Source organism: Nilaparvata lugens, chromosome 10 (genome assembly GCF_014356525.2).
Source record: "Nilaparvata lugens isolate BPH chromosome 10, ASM1435652v1, whole genome shotgun sequence".
NCBI classification, from domain to species: domain Eukaryota; kingdom Metazoa; phylum Arthropoda; class Insecta; order Hemiptera; family Delphacidae; genus Nilaparvata; species Nilaparvata lugens.
In genome coordinates, this window is record NC_052513.1 from 33,533,054 (window position 1) to 33,554,042 (window position 20,989).

The window sequence follows — 20,989 nt, forward strand, 5'->3', positions numbered from 1 at the left end:
TAATATTGTATAGGTAGATCGACTAATATAGCGCAAAATGAATGTAATTCATGATTTTTTTTCAGTAGCTTAGAAGTAGGATACTACACTTAGAACAGGGGTGAGTGTGTCCTCGAATTATTTTTTTGGTGGAGTCTCAAATTCACAAAAATCAAATCTTCCAAAAAAGTCAACAGTGTTTAAAAGAGGGGGTTCCATGAGCTTGGGGGGTGCCCCTCCAAAATATTAAGTACTACATTACTCAATAAATTGCATTTAATCCATGTAGTTCCATGGTAGAGTGGTAGGCCTGCGGTTTGATGCGACTCATTTCAATTACATGAATTACATTCAACACACTCAATCTTGAAGCTACCTTAGCCGCTTCACCAGTTCCTACCCTTGAAAGTGTGTTGAGTTGTCCTGAGTGTGGGCTGTATTTGAGTGTAAAAGTATTTTGTTGTATTTATTTGAGTTAAATTGAGCAAAGGAGTTGTATGTATAGAGTTCAGTTAACGTATCATAGCATTTTGTAACAAGAGTTGGTTAAAATTGAGTTCAGTTGAAATAGAGCAGTTTGGTATTTTATGTACATACAGTAATCCTGTTACGTTGATTCAGATTATTCAGTGTCAAGTTGTTTCAACTTATTCACATCCATTTAAATAGATTTTAATAAAATGTTTCAAGTAACCGCTTCTGAACCTCTTATTTGCTATGGTAATTGCAGTAGGTACGGTACCTGAAATTTCGAAACGTTGGAAATTGTCTATTATTTTAGATTTCTAGTCCACTTTCATAGTTTGATAAATGAATAATTATCATGAATATCATAAGATATTAATGAATTTGATATAATCATAAGATTATTATTTACTGCCTTTGTAAAATTAGTTGATTCTGGTGGTTGATTCTTTAGGTTTGTGTAATTTGGTTTATACTGTATAAATAATCTCAATTTTAGAATAATCACTATAAATTACATCAATGTACCACATCAAATAAAATATATGGTAAAAACTATTCAACTTTTCAATTCTATCAATTTATTCTGATAGATACAATTCAATTCAATGGAACACGTAGGCATTATGAGAGACCAAAATAAAACCACATTGCAACTTCAAGCTACAAAAAATTTCATCGTTTTCAAATTGAATTTGGCGCTGGCGTCAATTTACCATTCTGTCAAAAGAAATTTATTTATAAATGTTTTATCAATAAATAGTATAAGATCAATCAGATTGATATATTTGAATTTTTTATATTGAAATTCATTCTTTTAAATGATATAAAATTTTCAATTTTTTATATAAAATCACTGATCACAAATTTTCTCATGAAATTCTACGAATACCAGTCTGCTGCAGTCTCGCGATCTACGTTGTATTGTGTAGTAGTTCGCGTTTTGGTAGGTCGCTAGTTTCGTTAACGATTTTGTGAAATATTGTGTTGTGTGTGCATTTTATTGGATTTTATCGAGGAGTTTTTGGATATTTCACCTAAATATTGTAAGTTAAGTCTGATTACATTTTTAACGTAGTTAATGACTCTGTGAAAGTGTTTCGAAAGTGACATCTTTGTTTCTAATGTGATAAGTCAAAATGGCAAGCTTGCAGATCGTACTGTAGTTGGTCTGCTTTAAAATCTGTAAAGAATACATTATTTATTGGATAAATGGAGTTAATCTTTTAATAGATATACAACCTATTTTTGGTTTAAATTGTTTAGATTTTGGTAAGTATTCGCTGATCTCCTACTAGTTTTTATCAGATTAGAACACAAAGGGTCAGACTTTCTTGACTTCGTAAAAAGAATGGTAACCTGTTTCGTCTCGTTATCCTATAATCGATATTTTTGTTTGTTCCTGTTCATAACATTTATTTAATTTAAATGTATTTAAAATATATTTTTAGATCTCAAAACTAACCTCTTCTGATATCTATAAGTATGAGCAAACTTAATTTGTTGAGATCGCGATTTATTTACATGGTTGATGTTGAAGTTATAACCTAACTAAGCTTAACATTATTTACGTGACTATTTAATTAAGCTGGATTAAATAATTTGTTTGTCAAGTAAATTACTATAAGTTCTTTTAGAGTAAACTTTTTAATCTTGAAATTCGACATTTTTATCAATGCTACAATCTTAGTTTTTAGATGTCTATGTTTGTTTACTCCTCAAATTATCTTAATAGTTTATTAACTTGACTTGTATTTCCCAGCATTGTCAGCTCTAATTTTAATTTACAGTGTTAATATGAGAGATATACAAATTGTATTAGGTTAGAAATATTTTTCATAACCTAAAATAACCTGAAGACAAACACTATTTATTAATAATTGGCATTGACCTGTCAGTTACATTCCCTATCTTTAATAAGCTTAGTAAAAAATATTTCTTTTATGTTATTTCTTTTTTTAACTATTCACTTACTGCAAATTACCGTGATTACTGTGACTCTAACCTCATCCCTCATATTTTTCTGTACTAGGTGGAAGTCTTCACCAGCATTCATCCCCTGGATAATTGTCACTAAAATTTTCTTTTGTCAGAGGGTGCCTTCTTTCACTGCACGGGCCCTCTTGCTCTTGTATGAAAGCCTCTAAACAAACTCATAAACCCAAATTGATAAATGGTATCAACCATACATCATGCTTTTGATGAAGTTACTTGTACTTTGAATAGGGCTAGGTCTGTGGGTAGTTGGTATTAAGTTGAAGAGGTATGGTCCCATATACTGTACATTAGTGATTAAGGCTCAACTTACACTTACGCGACTTAGGACGAGTAGAGACTTGGCTCTAGTCGAGAGCATGTGTTTCCAAAATGGTCCACTCAGACCAGTCGATTCTAGTCTTTGCTGCATTAGGTGTTGATTTCATTTATTGTGTTTGACCTAAGAATCAATGTTGATATTTTTTACTGTATTTATATATTTTTTAGGCCTGAACATGGTTCATAGCCTATTCTTTAATTTGTATACCGGTGTTAAGAATAAATCCAAATTTGAACCAGTTTAATGTTAATTATGTACCCAACTTTGGTAGCTTCTTGTAGAACCAAATGAGCTACATTTTTTTTTTTAATTACTCAAGTCCACTGTCCCATAACCTGAATGGAACTTATACGGTAGCCTGATGGAAAAGTTACAAAATATATAATAAATTGAGCAGTATTCAGATACAAATTCTCTGTTTAGATTTTCAGCTAAACCAATAATAAAATGATTTATTCAAGACTGCTGTAAAACAAGAACACATTACTTTATGTAAAGGTTATCTGAATAGTGACCCGCAGATTGTAATTCATAAGACATGTTACACTTATGCTTTAACAGCTTTAATAGTTTGAATTTTCAGAAAAATAATAATTTCATTCCAACTTCCGCTTATGAATGTTGACAGATTTATTTCAGATGAATAATTCATAAAATTATCTTAGCAATAATAATTATGTGGAAGAAGAATGAGCAATGATAGAATGTGTGACTGAAAATTGATTACTATTGGAGCAAACAATTTTTTATGATAATTATTCAATGAATCTTAAAATTGAACATTCAATAGTTTTTTCAGTTCGATGCACCCACATTACTTTTACTTTAACCGTAATTGTGAAAATACAAATGCAACCTCTCATTTATTTGCACATGTGAACAATTTTCTTTATTGAAGAATATGACCAAACCAAATTCTAAAACCAAATTCTCTCATTGCATTGAAACCTTATATCTTCAATTCTTATTGTACTCAATTTAATATAAAAACATGGGATTGAAAAAATAAACAAAAATTATTAAGCCATATTACATTGTGGGAAAGTGAACAGGTAACTCAATATTATTGTAGCATAGAGAAAAGTAATTTGCACAATAATTGTGCTTTAGTGGCTGGCTCACTGGCTGACAGTAGAATTTTATCTATCTATTTTATTCTATGATAATATATAGGTTGTCTAAGCTAGAAGAACCGTATAATGAGCGCCGTAAGATCAGTTCTGCCGTTGGAGGGGTGTCTGCTTGAGCCCAGCTGTGCTAAAACAGTTATGAGCCGCATTAGTCCTTCCCGGTGGCTCGATACCCATTAAGCTTTAGGACCCCTTAACCATCCCTCACATCAATTAATTTATTAAGACAAAAGGTAACCCAGGTTGTGTCCAAACCTGCATGTATGCAGGTAAATAAATAAAAACCCCATTTTGTCTTCTTCACAAACACATCAAACAATTGAATACAACAATCTATGAAGAAAATGCAAATATATAGTGGAATAAATGATAAATATATAGCCTTTTAAAAATTATTACAATCACGAAATAAGTTGAATGCCACGCACAAAATCCTAGAGCTAACCTGGTCTAAGAGGTAAGTGCTAAGAGGCATATTTTCTTTTTTTACTCCTCATAATGGTCTCACTCTCCATAGTCACAACTGTCCATTGAATCGCCCAAATTCTCCAATCTCACACATTTCTTGACTCACTCAGTACCCAGCATTCACGCAATAAGTCTTACTTATAGACAATTCTGACAGTTCAAAGTAGAATCGCTTGTGACAAGCTCACGTACAGTCCCCTGACTTCAAAGGCCGATTGCACCTCCTGCGTTACAAGTAAAAAAAAAAAACTATCTTCCCCAATAAGAAACTTGTGAAAAACGTATCTACAAACCCTACCTCCAAAAGAATATAGTGTGTAGAGTGAATAAGTAATAATAACATTCGTATGGCTTTTATTGGTGGGGAGTTCCTGACGGAAGTTCTACCTCGCCTGAGTATATAATTTAAGTCGTCAATGGGACTCATGACTGTGATTTATCAGCCTGGACCGACAACTTAACTTGCCCATCTGATAACACTGGAGTGACCTGGCTAAAAACTCAAGTGCGTATCCGGGTTTGAACCCGAACCTCCATGCTGCTAGAAGCTAAAATTGAAGCAGGATAAAGGAAGAAGGAAGAGCAATGATTACTAATGTTCTTGCTGAATTTTTGACGCATGCAAAGGTGCGTACAGACTTTCGCTCTGCTCCGCAATCGAACGTCACTCGAGCAGATCGATTGATGATCGACCGGGGAGCAAGAGTGGAACGCGAGAAGAGGTAACATCTCCCGTAACGTTCATGATCGGAGCGATTGCGGAGCTTGCGTGGAGTGATTGCGGAGCGTGCGTGGAGTGATTGCGGAACGTGCGTGGAGTGATTGCGGAGCGTGTTGGAGGCGCGTGTATCTGTACGCAACTTAAGAGAGCTGTGCCAAACTCGATTGATTTCCATTTCGTGATCAATATTCTACTAGTTTTTCATCGCTGATATAGTTGAATGTGTCAGCGGAGAACTGTGATTACAAGCCAGCCCAGCTGTTTAATTTTTAGATTATGTTGTAACACATTGTTTCGTCACGTACGTTTTTAAAAATTATTTTATTTGCAGTTTTTATAAAAATGTAGGTGGAGGAAAAATGTTTTTTCTCCCTCAGGAAAGTTGTTGCCCTCGGCTTCGCCTCGAGCTTCAAACTTTTCCCTCAGGGAGAAAAAACAGTACTTTTCACTCTAGATATACAAATAACTATTGTATTTTAATTGATATGAGGTGAAGTGAGGATAAGAATATGAAGGATGCCTTTCGTGCCAGCTACGACTTGCTCCAAGAGCTTGCGCGTCTAATGTCCATGCCACATGAGGCGTTTTTTCAATGACGGCGGACGCTCGGAAGGGCAGGAACCTCTCCGATTTGCTGATTATCAGGTGATTGGGTTGGCGTTCGGGAATCAGCCAATCGGAGAGCTTCCTACCCTGCTTTGCTTACTCGACCGCCAGCAGTGCAGAAAAAACGCTTTATATGGCTTGGCCCTAACGGATGGTTAAGCAGGCATGTACCACAGAATCACAATCAGTGAATTTTGGGTATGGATATGTAGATTTGTATTCAGGTGAACCCAATGTTCCTAGAATACAATGTATAGATTCAAGATTCATTTATTGTCAGAACACTTTAACAAAAATGCAAGACAAAGTCAACAATTCAATAAAAAAATCTGAAATATAACAATAAACGTTAATAGTCATCACAGTCACATCGTAATATATACAAAAATAAGACAAAGATAAGCAAATTCTATATAATATAAGAAACATTTTTAAAACAGGTATATCACAGTTAAGGACAGCAGTCAATTAGAATCTTTTTAACAGAAACCTTAAAACTATTGATATAACATTCTTTAATATGAGCAGGCAGTTTATTAAATAACCTCTTTCCAAATTCAAAAAACTTTCCAAAGTTAAATGGTAATTGCACTGTGATAATCCAAGTGCTTCTGCTTGTCTTGTAAAATGATTGTGAATATTACTATGTATGGCTAAGATGGATAGATTTTTTCTGGTATACATCGGACATTCAAACACATACAAAGCATAAACAGTCATAATATTTAGTTTTTCAAACAGTGGTCGACAATGTGCTCTACTATCTACTTTACAAATGATCCTTATGGCCCTTTTTTGTACAACAAAAAGTTTCTTCATATTGGTATCTCTCCCCCATGCCAAAATACCATACAACAGGTGTGACTGAATGTAAGCATAATATACAGCTACCAACACATCAATGCTAATAATATTTCTTAATCTACACTCAAGTATTCACTTGGGTTAACCTAAAAGACAGCCACAACCATATCAACTAAATTGGATAGAAATGAAGTTCAAATCTGGTGTGCTCTAAACCGACGGGTCAAGTGATCACATTGTAGTTGAATAATTAAAGATTTATATTTATTCGAATTTCCTACATATTTGTTACTTGAATATTATTCAAATATGATTCGTTAGTTACTTGTTATAGAAATAACTATATAGTACCCTTTTTTATTAGAAATTTTTTTTATTCATATACTTATAGTCATGAGTACTTATGAGACACTTATATAAACATGATTTTACATGGGTAACTGTACTTATATTTAGTTATTTCTTAATCAATTAAAAAAATCAAGTAGCCCTATTAAAACACTTTATTATGAATTGTTGGTATTTATCTTTGAATTGTGATTGTTTCAGGTGATGGCCGGCCAGGTTTAGCCGGGTTCGGAAGACCCGTAGTTAGTGTGTGTGCGCTGCAGTTCAATTGGTGAACTGCCATTGGCTATTGGCAGAGACCAATCAGGGGCGAGGGGGCGAGACACCGTGACACAGCAGAGACCATGAAAATGGTTTTATCGCAACGTCAGAGGGAGGAGTTGTAAGTTGAATATTTCAAATTAAATTCCAATTCAACATTAAATCTATAAGTTTGATGGTCCATTAGATTTAATTAGTGTCCTAAAAACCGTGCCTAAATGAAACAGAGAGTTGTTTGGCTGCATATCCCTAAAATATGTAGGAATCGGTTGTTCGGAACCCACTTATAGTGGTAGGTCCATTAATCTCTCTATTCATTACCCATTCCATCACTCAAGCACAAACTTGAAACTTAATGGACACCACTATAAGCAAAAAATATGTGAGATTATAAATTTGAGCACTACTGCGTTTTGAAACTGATATTTACTGAGAAACTTATTGAAAAAGTAAAAGAGTGATCCGTTGATGGAATTTGATATTAATGTTATTCTAATTAGGGCACATATATTAATCTATATTTTTGAGAACGACAATACGACGTTTTTTAGACGTTAATGACAAAATTGTCGTTATGGGGGAAAATTGTGACCATATTATCTTAAGTGCAAAGACTACAAAATTAAATATGATCTAAAAATTCATTAAAAACCAGATTTAGTTTTTTATCAATAACTTATATTGAATACAATAAATACAATCTGCTTCACACACAATATATTACTGGAAAGTTTTTGCAACACAGACATAGAATGTTTACAAATATATGATTTGACAATGCAGTACTATTACAATAAAGTCACTTGATTCCCACAATAGTTTTAGAAAGATTATAACAAAATCTTTCTACAATTAATTACAATTATTAATAACTGTTCTTCAATTCTTGCTTTCCTTTTAACAGATTAATCTCACACTTTTCATTTTGGTTTGTGAGCAATAGTATCTTGATTTCCATGGATTTTAAGTTGCTTGATTACTCCTTGAGATAAAATATTCTTAAGGATCGAGGCAGATTTCTCATAATTATTGGAATTAGATTTCCGTCAGTTTCAAGGTTAATTTGTCAAGATTGTTTCAAATTTAACATTATTCTTATCATGCCCAAACATATTTTCCATTGTTAATACGCTCATTGCGTCTGATAAATAAAGTTTGATTTTAAGCTACAAGATTACTTTCGAGCGATGTAAAGTAAAATTTTAGCTTACAACTTTTCAGAAAATAAAAATCCATATTAGGAGCAACTGACCATTTCCTTGATTTTCCAAGTTCCGTTGAAGTTTGAATTCCATGGTAGTAGCTATTGACAACTTTGATAGATTCTCTGATGCTTGAAGTTTTCATCACACAATAGGTTTTCCACAAAACTTGTTGCCACAGCACGATTTTCCATTATCGCCACACCAGAATGTGTTGTTTTCCAGCCACGCTAAGACAGTGGCGGCGTAGTTTTCATTTCCATAACCCGATGAAGTTGTGCTGGGAATCTCCACGATTTTTCTGATATTTGTGTATTTCATGTGAGTCACTGTATCAGTGGATGGGGGCTTTTTCTGCATAAATCTTCTCGTTGTCATGGATGTGGGTCGTCTCATGCTGTATTCCATTCTGTTGAACTGTCCTGAACTCATTTTGTTCCAAAAAAGTTTCAAAATTAAAAAATAATTTAGTTTTAGGTTTTCAGTCTTATTTATAACACTGGTTTAGTAATAGAAGTCTTCTTACAAAGTTTTTTTTCAAACACTTGGATATAGGCCTACTTGTTAAATTCTGAAATAGAAATGGTTACCTTATTGCTTTTATTATATTAGAAATCTTCAATCTATTTAAAAAATATGGAAATATTTATTTTATTTTTGAATCAACTAGTTCTTGGAAGTTTTTGTTAGTTTACTTAGTTGTTTGTTTACTTGTCCTCTATTTCTTGTTTCATTTTTTGTTGGTTAAAACTGGGATAGTTTGTTGTTTATTGTGTTGTGTTTGAAGCGATATTTCAGTTGGTTCAGAATGTGTGTTTTTGGATTACTAATTCAGATTTCTTCTTTCTTTGGTTTGAGCTGTTGATAGTCTGACCAATTTACAGTGAAAAGGTTGGGAATTTTATAACAAACTAACAGATTAGATTAGATTAATAAGCAGATTTAGCTTATTATGTATAAAGTGGAACTCCCCCCCTACACACAGATGGATAGTCTAGTAGGGGGATTCCAAAATATGTTGTATATTGTATTTCTTATTCGTGTAATAATGTTTTTGGAAATAAACTGAATTGAATTGAATTGAAAATTGAGATTTCTGTGAATTCAATAAAATTCACATGTGACATAATATCGTGTCCACATGTCTAATAAACTTGTACATGTTTTACTAACTGGTGACATACTAACCTTTCCTGTTATGCTTTTTTTTCATTCTCTCTTCTGAGAATTTCTGGAATCCCTGCCACTGCGGTCTTTAAAAAAATATTGTTATTTCTTCTTTATTTATTCTTTTATCAATCAAGGTATTAAGTATACTTATTCCTACATACATATTCCTACATACTCATTCTTAAATATACATCAGCACATATATTATCTATTTTATAATCAGAATATTAATAATACATCCATAATATAAGTGTATTCTTTATTATTTACTTCTATGAGCAGATTTAGCTTATTATGTATAAAGTGGAACTCCCCCCCTACACACAGATGGATAGTCTAGTAGGGGGATTCCAAAATATGTTGTATATTGTATTTCTTATTCGTGTAATATGTTTTTGGAAATAAACTGAATTGAATTGAATTGAAAATTGAGATTTCTGTGAATTCAATAAAATTCACATGTGACATAATATCGTGTCCACATGTCTAATAAACTTGTACATGTTTTACTAACTGGTGACATACTAACCTTTCCTGTTATGATTCTTCCAAGTTATGTAAAATTCTGGTATTTGCAAATAAACTCAATTTTTTAGTTGATCTCAGAAAAAATTTCTGATATTTTCCTTCTATTGTAGATTTTTCTCATTTTAAATGGCCCTAGACCAGATTTTTGTGTGCCTATAATATGATACATTCTATTGTTCCAAATTATTGGAATGACCGTTTTTACACCTACCGATTGTCGGCAAACACTCAGAAATGTCCCCCGATTGGCTGATTCTCACCAACAGTTGATTCCCAGCCAATCGGAGGACAATTTATTCTGAGTGTCGGACGACAGTAAGTGTTAAAACATCCATTTTATTTTATACTATTACTATTATAAATAACGGTTATGGTAAGATTAGAGGCGCCTTCTCATCGATAAGAGTGTTTAATACAAATGCCAATAACAGTTTGCATTATATTTCAAATATAAAACGATTTCTAAGTATGCTATGGTCTTTGATTTTATGTATTCCTGTACGTGATGATATTGACTGTAGTATTTTTAGCCATGCTAATTGCTAGCCTATGAATCATCAACATGAGATGTTTTAGTACCTGATACTTGTTTGATTGGTTTTTTAATTCAAATAAAGTCTAAGAAAATGAAATCAAATTATATTACCTAGTATTATTAGGTTCGGTAAAATAATTTAAGATGCAAATGTTTTTAATTTTTTCCCAATACACTACTGTTTTAAAGTCACAGGAAACTACAGAGAATGGGCACGTTAAATTGTCGGTCCCGGCTGAAGTATGACAGTCGATAGGCCCATTGACGGCTTAAATTATATATTCAGGAGGTGGGACCTTCCCGTTATGGACTCCCCACCAAAAAAGCCATACGAATTTACTTTTTACAGAGAAAACTCTTATATTTGATTGTATAATATTAAAGCTATTTGAATAAACTTCTGTAGAAGTGTAAAACACTGGATAAATTATTCAATTCAAGGATTCAATTCAGAGACCTCTTCTATTTTGTTTAAATTTGATTTTCCATTAAAAGGGAATAGTTCCATTCGGGGGAGGAACAGTTATGGGCTTTGCTTGTTGATCCTCCACCAAATAAATTCAGATCATAATTGTTTATCATTGAATTAATAAAAAAAGGATCAAAAATAAAAGTTGAAAATTATTTTAAATAAATGAATAATAAATTAATTCCCCCCTTCATAAATGTATCATCCACATAACACTATCCTACTTCTTTACTTATTATTAACAAAACCAGTGTCTATAATAACTACATCTCGCAAATCTCGGAAGTAAACTGAAGTATTATCTTAGGAAAATATAAACTCTCATAAGTGAGTGTCTAAAGTAAGTAAGTAGTTCAAATTCATTGAATTACACACGGCTGCACAAGTCTGATTTAATCCCGATTACATGCCACGGGAACCAATCAGATAAGCCTTCTTCTTAGGAAAACATTCTCTGATTGGTTCTCGAAGAATTTAATCATGATTAGAATTCAACAGGATTCTGTGCAACTTGGCCTAGATAAATCAGAGTAAAGTATAGTTAAATTTTTAAATGTACAGCCTGAGAATAACAGCCTTTTTCTCAGGAAAACATTCTCTGATTGGTTCTCGAAGAATTTGATCATTATAAGAATTCAACATGCTTCTGTGCAACTGGGCCTAAGTAAATCAGAGTAAAGTATAGTTAAATTTTTAAAACTTTTAATCCCGATTACATGCCACGGAATCAATCAGAGAAGCATTCTTCTCAGGAAAACCTTATCTGGTTCTCAAAGAATTTAATCATGATTAGAATTCAACAGGATTCTGTGCAACTTGGCCTAGATAAATCAGAGTAAAGTATAGTTAAAATTTAAGTAAAGTAAATTCTTGAAACTAGAAACTTTAATTCATATCCTAGTACAAACTATTTACAGGTCTACTACATAGTGACCATGACATTGAGTGGGTTTCGTGTATGGTGGTTACAACCCACCACCCCCTCTCCAACCAAAACCACCATCTTCCACCCTTTCAAGGTTTGAAACCCTCACCAAGGGTCTCCATTGATCGGTGTACTTCCCCCATGCTATCCTGCAATAGGAGAGTCTCCTACTGGACTAGCTTACAGACATTACACCCTCATTCCACAGTTTTGCTCTTTACTCATCCCTCTTTCTATGTCTTATTAGTTCATAGCTGTTGTTCGCAATGGAGCTGGGATTATCAGCCCCTGGAATGTGTGCTTTCAAGTTATGTTCAAGATGTTTTCAAGCTATCTGTGGAAACTTCGCTACCACACAGCACAGACTCAGTCAAACTCAAACCTCTATTATTATACCTTAATAAAGACCCTTCTCCCATATTCATTTTACCTTAATATAGACCCTTCTCCCATATTCATTTCTATTATATACTTAAATAGTGAGATCACCTTCTAAAGTCTGCACCTTTCCCAAATTGTTTGTAAACTACGTAGAAATATGATGAACTAACGAAATATTTCATCGCAATTATGAAAATTCATGATTAAAACATGAAAGGATATATTTTCTTGATGAATAAAATCGATGATAAACTACAGAAATATGTGAAGGAGATAAAATGGGTATATCCTGTTGTCTCCATTAATAAAATTGTTATTATTATAAATTATTATTATTATGATGAGCTACAAAAATATTTCATCGCTATTATGAAAATAAATTATTAAATCATGAAAGGATATATTTTCTTGGCAAATAAAATAGATTGGAGGTTGAATTATTGATTTTTGATTCTACAAGTAATATTACTTAATATTTGAATCAACAATTAATATTAGATCAGATATACTTGGATGGCTTCAATCTGCACTAGAGAAGGCGTGGTAAAGGAAAAGTGTCAACTATGTCTTCCTATCATTTTCAATGATTTTGAAACGGGAATTTTCTTTCCTTTCAAACTGACAGCAATCCTTCTAAATTCAAAATCATTCAAAAACAAAAACACGCAAAATAAGATAAAAATCTAAATATAAGCAAAGTACAACTGTCATACACAAATACAAAGTAACAGGCTATTTGGTGGTGTGGGCTAACACTATTACAATGCTTCAAAATACAACCACTGCTGACAGATTGCAGTGAATCTACACTATACAATATTGAACCAAATTTATATATTCATCTTTACAATCTCTCATCAAATAATATAGCTTTCTAGTAAACAACATGCTTGATAAGCCTACCATAGAAGGCTTTATAAATAAATAAATAGTTAGGCCATAGAGAAAAATATAAGCATAAGCTACTTGTATCAGTTGTCTCTGGTTAGGCCTCCCCATCCTATGGAAGTAATTCATTGGAGGCGACGTTCCAATTAATTTAAAAAAACCAAAACCATTTAAACGATATATTTCTGTTATTTCTGCAAACGCAAAATAATAGTGGAGCCTCCCTTGATTGATAACCATAGATAGAAGAAGAGCTACGGTAACGATAAAATAAATGTTCCCAAAATACTCATAAACTAAACAATTTATCTACTTTTCATCGTCAGTTATTAAGCTAATTAAAGCACCGTGGCGTCACACTGAAAAACCGGCAAACTAGGAAGTGAGTATTGTGAAAAAACTGTCGACAATTTTCCGGTGAAGCCGATTCCCCGTCAATACAAACAAAGCAAGTGATGAACCAAACACAGCTCGCCGTAATTATTGCTACCTAATCAGATCTTAACTGCCTTTTAAAATGAAATTGAAGCGACCGCTTTCAAGGGCAATTGCCGCTGTGAATTTCAATGCGTTTACTGTTGTAGACTGGAGCACGTTGTTGTGGGAAAAAGTAACTGTGAATGTGTGCTGAAGTCATTTTTCAACTTGGTTCTCAATTAATGCTGTGTGTTGAGAAATTAGCACGCACATTCTGTCTTGATTGAACAAGAATATAAGTATTGGACAAGAAGAGGTACGTAAGTTGAGAGAGGATATGAGGAAGAGAAAGAGTTGAGGAAAAGGAGAAGGAAGAATGGAGATGTGGTAGAGGCGGAAAATATTTGTGTAATAGTGAATTTGATCGCGTAAAATATATCCATAATGTATGTATTGTATCCTCAATCGTACCACATTGATCTCATTCCATTCTCTCATTGATCTCGTACAACAAGCTTCGCATCATATCAAGTATTAATATTTGAGAAGAGTAGATACTTAAGAAGATGAATAAAAATATAAATCTCAGTACCCTAAAGTAGCTACTAAAGAAAAAAGACTTGAGAAGATGTTTGAGATATAGATGATAGTTGTAAATTTTTATATCGTGGACGATGACTATAATATTGGATGAAATACTGTAGCCTAATTGAAATTGTTACAATCGTTCGTTTTGAATTGAAATAATTGCAATTATTTATTGCAATAACGAGAAAAAATTGAGATTGTTAGACCATCGACTTGATGTTCTAGAAAGTATTTCATTCAAGTTGATGTTTTAAAAGTCCTAAAAAGTATTCCATTCAAGTCGATTTCGAAAAGTTCTAAAAATTATTTCATTCAAGTTGATGTTCTAAAAAGTATTCATTGGATCCGGTAAAAGTTGCAATGTCAAGGAAAGAAAAACTTGCATTTGCCAAGAACTATTTTAGAATTGAAAATAAAATGCCAATGAATGAACTGGACTCATGAAACTACAGTAATGAAAATGCAGTAATAATTTTGAATTTGTAATTATTTGAAAAGAGTGGAAGTAGTTGAACAGTTCATTATGAATTTAGCATCTAGCCCCAGGGTTTGTTTTAGTCTAAACAGGGCTTATTGGTAAAGTTTAAGCTTTGTATCTTGTCCGGGGATTTATTGTTGTATAAACATAGCTTATCAGTAAAGTCTAATTCCTGGTTTCACTTAGGCCTACGTTTATCAAATTTAACCGCCGTAATATGATGTCATCATATGTTGTCTGATCTGTTCATAGGTTCTCCTGGCATTATTGCTTTCGTTTGATGGCGTCAATTTACATTGGCTAGTTTGATTTAATAAGTAAGTGTTCGTTTGTAACCGGACTTTTGTTTCGTATCTTGTCCCGGGGATTTGTTGTAGTGTGAAGAGGGTTTATCGATGTGGCAGTGTTGCTGACAAGGTGTAAAAAGTGAGGCGACTTGTTGAATCGATTGAGTAGTCATCATGACCGAAAGCTCGGAAATAGACTCGCCCACTCCTAGGTTTATTTAGTGGTCTATTATTGCCAAGTTCAGAGTGCGATGTCTTCTCCTCTTGATAAATGAAGATGGAAGGTGAGCAAGACAGAGAGTTTTACGTTCACTGCAATTTATCAGCAGTGGTTAAATGGAAAGCGTTGATGTTATCCACTCAATGTTGATAGTATAACGTGAATTTCATTTAGGATAAGTGTATCAACTCTACTTGTTGATACTTCGATAATGTCGGCATGTGATAGATACTTGATTATCAGATTTCACTCTGTTTGAATGTTTTTGTAATCAATTGTTGATCAATTCATAGAATTGAGTTGGATTGGTTACAAGCATGACTAAATACTGTACAATTTTCGATTAAAATTGACATCTTAAAATTCTGGATTATTTTAATAAATCGAAATTTGGGGGAGGAACAGTTTTGGACTGTGCCTGTTGATCCTCCCCAAATTATTTTACATAATAATTTTGTATCATTGAATCAATATAAAATAATAAATAATCTTCTTTCTTCTGTTCTCCCAACTGATTGAGAATGGATAAATTTCATCATAATAAACTAAATAAATGAACTAAAATGAAATAAATATGAAAATATGAAATAAATGAACTAATGAACGAAATTAATCTTGTATTTTCAAATTCTCTCTCGTTATCCAAAGTAAAATGTTATGGCTATTTAGTATTGTTTATATTTTTTAAATTACTGAAAATTATTTACTATTTTCAAATCAAATAAAATTTATTTATTCATTTAAAATACAATGAAATTACATAAAATAAATAAATACATATGAATAGGCTCCCGCTTGGATGACAGGTTCGTGTGCGGGGAGGAGTCGCATAAAGCAAACAATATTCATTTTATAATAATTATGTATCACATCTTACAATATGGAGAAAATAAATTAATTATATACGGTAGGTACATAATTGAAAAAATATAATACGTAAATTAAAATTTAACAAATAAAATATTTATACTTCAATTGAAAGTTTGGGTTGATTTTGATGAAAAACATTTTATTGACAACTATCCGACAGCAATCAGGGGTTTATTCAGCTTTAAAACAAACGAGAAAAAAGTTGAAAGAAAATGGAAAATTTGGAAGAAAAAGAACCAAAAACGGAAGATTGAACTTTTCAAATATAGGGCGAAAGAAAATGTTCACTTATAGGAAATGACTTTGGTTTTACGGCAAGGCGGAACATACTTACAGGATCTCTCTGACAAGAAAGCCATACACATAATAATAATTTACTAATTATGGCCAAATAATTATAAATTAAATCAGAATGTATTTGGCTATTGAACCTATTATCTATTTTATTGTCTATATAGAAATTTCTTGGAAATTATGCATAATTCAAGAATAATTCAAAAATTATGTTGAGATCGAAGTATGGTATCCCCAAGTTCCATTGAATTATTATAGAGCAGTTAGTATCACCCAACAAAATCAATTAGATCTGCTCCAGTGCATACTATGATGCATTGGACGTCACGATAAAGATGGAACATTGTAATCAATAACAAAGTTTCACTGAACCAAATTACAATATGCATTGATAACAACGTTGTTATTTTTCTGTATAATCAATAACAATATTACAGTGTACCTACAATGCCTGAATTTCACTGAAACAGATTAATTACAATATGCATTGATAACAACGTTGATATTTTTACTGTATAATCAATACCAATATTACATGAATTTCTATCATGAAATATTCATTGATGACGGTAATGGTTGAGGAATGTACGGTGATTTGACCTTTCTTCGCCTGGGGACATGAACCATGTCTTGTCCCACCTCTCAGCTCTCAGCTCTCTCAGCCATCATATCAATCAACCATCCAAATCCAGTTATAAGATGCTATAACAGATTGGAGTACAGCTAGACTATGATCGTGAGCTATATACTTGTAGTTTTAATATATAGATTATGGTCGTGAGAATCATGTCTTGTTCATTTTTCGTTTAGTTTTATACGTGAATGGGAACTTCCTTGGTAGTTTTGATTAGGTTCAATACATCCTAGGTAGGAACAGGATAGTTTTAATAATTGACTAATTTTGATTTACTATGTAATAATAAAAATTCTTATTGATGCTGATTGAATTTTATTTATTATTGTGATTAGGTTAACAATGGGGGAAGTGATTGGTTTCGTGGACGCATTGATTTTTCAGATTATATTGAATTTACAGCATGCTAGATGAACTTTTGATAGCTTATTCTGATAAGCTATATTATAGATAAGTTAAACTACCCGCGCATGCTACTCCCGTTGTAAGGGTGACCACGTTGAGAGCCGAATTCCACTAATACCATTTATGAGTTTGAAAATTGCTTCCTGGGGTCTATTGCATGAAAAAATACAAACTAATAATATTAGTAATCAACTAGTTATAAGAAGAGGAAAATACTAAAATATTAGCTTATATTTTCTCATGCAACAGGGCCCTGGTGGTTCGGAACCCACTATAAAAGCTGTAGGTTAAACTATCCTCTCATTACCCAAGCGCAAGCCGGGTTGATACAATTGGCTAACTCGGAATTCGCTGACTCGCCATATCCTACACAATCCTAACACAAGGACAAATAATCAAACCTCGAGTAGTAGTGAATTAAAATATATAAATGATGATACTTATCACAGAGTTCTGTTGTACTTTTGTTTTTTGAATAATTGTGTATCCTGTACCCCTTTTTTCCGTCAAGTCTAATAGATTTGTTGGGCAGAGTTATAACATAGAGAAAAGATAGCATTATTTTTGGTGAAGTATGATCATAGTCTTTGATAGCATAATCTTAGATTCCATAATCTATGGTTTATTTGAAAATATAAGTTGTTTCTATCTAATTTTCATTTGGTATGCTGCCTTTTTAATCCCATAATAAATGAACTTGATGATGTTAACACCGTATGTATAAACATAGTCTTTGATAGCATAATTTCAGATTTCATAATCTATGGTTATAATTTGAAAATATAAGTTGTTTCTATCTAATTTTCATTTGTTATGCTGCCTTTTTAATCCCATAATAAATGAACTTGATGATGTTATCACCGTATGTTTAAACATAGTCTTTGATAGCATAATCTCAGATTTCATAATCTATGGTTATAATTTGAAAATATAAGTTGTGTCTATCTAATTTTCATTTGTTATGCTGCGTTTCTAATCGTATAACAAATGAACTTGATGATGTTATCTCAGTATTATGTACCCTTTTTGTGTTTTGAACAGGCGTGACGCGTCCTATTCTAAGTGAGAACCACTTGAAACTGTCAGCTTGGTTAAGTGAGAAGCATTGATGCTATTCATAAGAAAGAAATAAATAAATAATTTGATTGTATGGTATGAGATGTGGTGGCATTTCTCCATAATTGAAAGAATGAGACTCTGATATTATCAACACCACTTTAATTTATTCGAAAATTAATTCATAATTCAGAACCAGGTTTCATGGTAATACCTGCCACATCTTCAGCTGAACTAATATGTTTGTTGTTGTTGAAGGAACAGGAAATTCAATTGTTATTTTACAACCCCAACACATAACCTAAAATTGAATTTCCTGTTCCTTCAACAACAACAAACATATTAGTTCAGCTGAAGATGTGGCAGGTATTACCATGAAACCTGGTTCTGAATTATGAATTATTTTCGAATAAATTAAAGTGTTTAATTGTTATTTTACAATCCCAACACATAACCTAAAATTGAATTTCCTGTTTCTTCAACAACAACAAACATATTAGTTCAGCTGAAGATGTGGCAGGTATTACCATGAAACCTGGTTCTGAATTATGAATTATTTTTCGAATGTATTGAAGTGGTGTTGACAATATCAGTCTTATTCTTTCAAAAATAAATAAATGTTTATGTACCCCCAAAAATACTAAAACTACTACATCAATTACAGAAAATATTAGATAGCAGACATAGTTTAAATAGATTATTGTTATACATGTAGATATAGTTTAAATGCAGACAGTTTGTTGTGAATTTTCCTATAGTTGAGTGGCTTTTGTCAGTCGGCATTTGTCGTGTGCTGGGCTTGTGCTGTAGTGAGATTCACTTAAAACTGGCAGTGTTCTGTATTAATAAACTCAATGCTTCCCATTCAACCAATGCTGACAATTGAGAGTGGAGCTCACTATAGGTTAGGTTGGGTTGGGTTAGGTGACCGTGGCTCTGGTGGTGGCTTATTCGTTCAGGTGTGTTATGTCACACTTTCACATCATGATCATTGTCATCATCATCATCATCATCATCATCATCATCACCATCATCATCATCGTTATCGTTATCGTCGACATTCATTGGTGACGTTGCAGCTGCTGCAGCAGAGAGATCATAATCATTGTCATCATCACGTTTTTCCTATCCTTGTTGCTCGCACTGGCCCACCATTCATCCGAATTCTCTTTCCTTGTTTAATCTTGTGTCATATTTTATCGTGCTCTTGACTTTCTTATAGTTTTTCTTCTCTATTCTTTGGTGACTCTTATCCTAACTATCTCGTTATCAGCAGCAGAGAAGAAATCATGATATCACTTGACTTATATGGGCTTCTTTATTCAAATGAATAAAAACAATAAAACTTGTAGTACCCTTTTATTAAAACATTTTAAAATGGCCAAAGTAGGTCGAAACTAGTCGTTAGAATGTTTTAAAGTTTTTTTTAATGTTTTAATAAATGGGTACCTACTACAAGTTTTATTTTGTTTTTATTAAGAAATCATGATTATTTTAATATTCTCTTTCCTTGATCTTGTATCTAGTCGAGACTTTCATTCATTCATCCCAATTCCCTTCCTTGTTTAATCTTGGATCATTTTATATTCCATCACAATGGCATTCACTTTATTCTCATTTTCTTTTGCTCTTCTTCTTCATTCTGTCAAATGTATCTTCCTTTTTCAGCTTTCATATATCTTTACCATTTAATTCCTTTAGATTTTTAACTCTTTCCCTGTTCTATCTTATTTTTCACCTCTCCTCAATTACAGTCTATTATGTGTTAATCCTTACAAATTTTTCTGTCTCCTCTCCAGCTCTTTTCTAGTTCTCTTTCTTCCTTCAAGTACACGTTTATCAATCCTTAGGATAAGATATTATCTTATTTTGTGATCTTCTTTCTTCTTCTCATTCACCCACCTCCTTCGACTTATTTTATCCCTTTTCTTATCTCTTTCATCTTGTAGTTTTCATATAGTTAATTAAATCTTTTTCTTTCTTGTTTTTCTCCCTTTTCACATTAACATGACAACTTCCTATTTTCCTCATTATCATCATCAACATCATTATAATTACATTTACATAGCCTGTTTCCAACCGCCTTGAGTCATTGTGACAGGTTTCTCTAGTACTTAGTGACAGGATTTTGAGTTGTTTGTAGGCAATAGAATTTAATCTTTCATCTGATACAACAAAATGAAAAAGGGTAAAATCGATCAAGTAACTGTACTCATGCACCGTATTACCTACCATACATGTCTGTATCTCCTAGCAAGACTCTCTATAATGTGTGTGCAGGTACAGTTGGTGATCAATAGTTTGATAAGCTGTGCGCACACTGGTGCGTATCGCATTACGGTGACGGAAGCGAGAAAATTTGTAAACCCTGGTTAAATGTTAATTCATAATTATTGAACAAAAAAATGTATAATTATTGAACAGAAATCCAAATAAAATGGTTGACACTGTCCCAATTCTTCGCCGTCATGAAATTCTTTATCTTCGGTGTGCGAAATGCTTTATCTTGTAACTTGTATTACTTTATCGCCAAATCTGACTGT

General features: G+C 32.7%; 1 protein-coding gene across 1 annotated transcript in view; it reads left to right on the forward strand.

The window, feature by feature from the left end:
* Positions 1-1,343: 1,343 nt before the first annotated feature.
* Positions 1,344-20,989, forward strand: part of LOC111049546 (lissencephaly-1 homolog) — a 43,345-nt gene continuing 23,699 nt past the window's right edge. The window contains 2 exon segments of the mRNA XM_022335641.2: positions 1,344-1,490; positions 7,040-7,220. Coding sequence (XP_022191333.1) covers positions 7,183-7,220 — 38 coding nt within the window. The 5' untranslated portion in view covers positions 1,344-1,490; positions 7,040-7,182.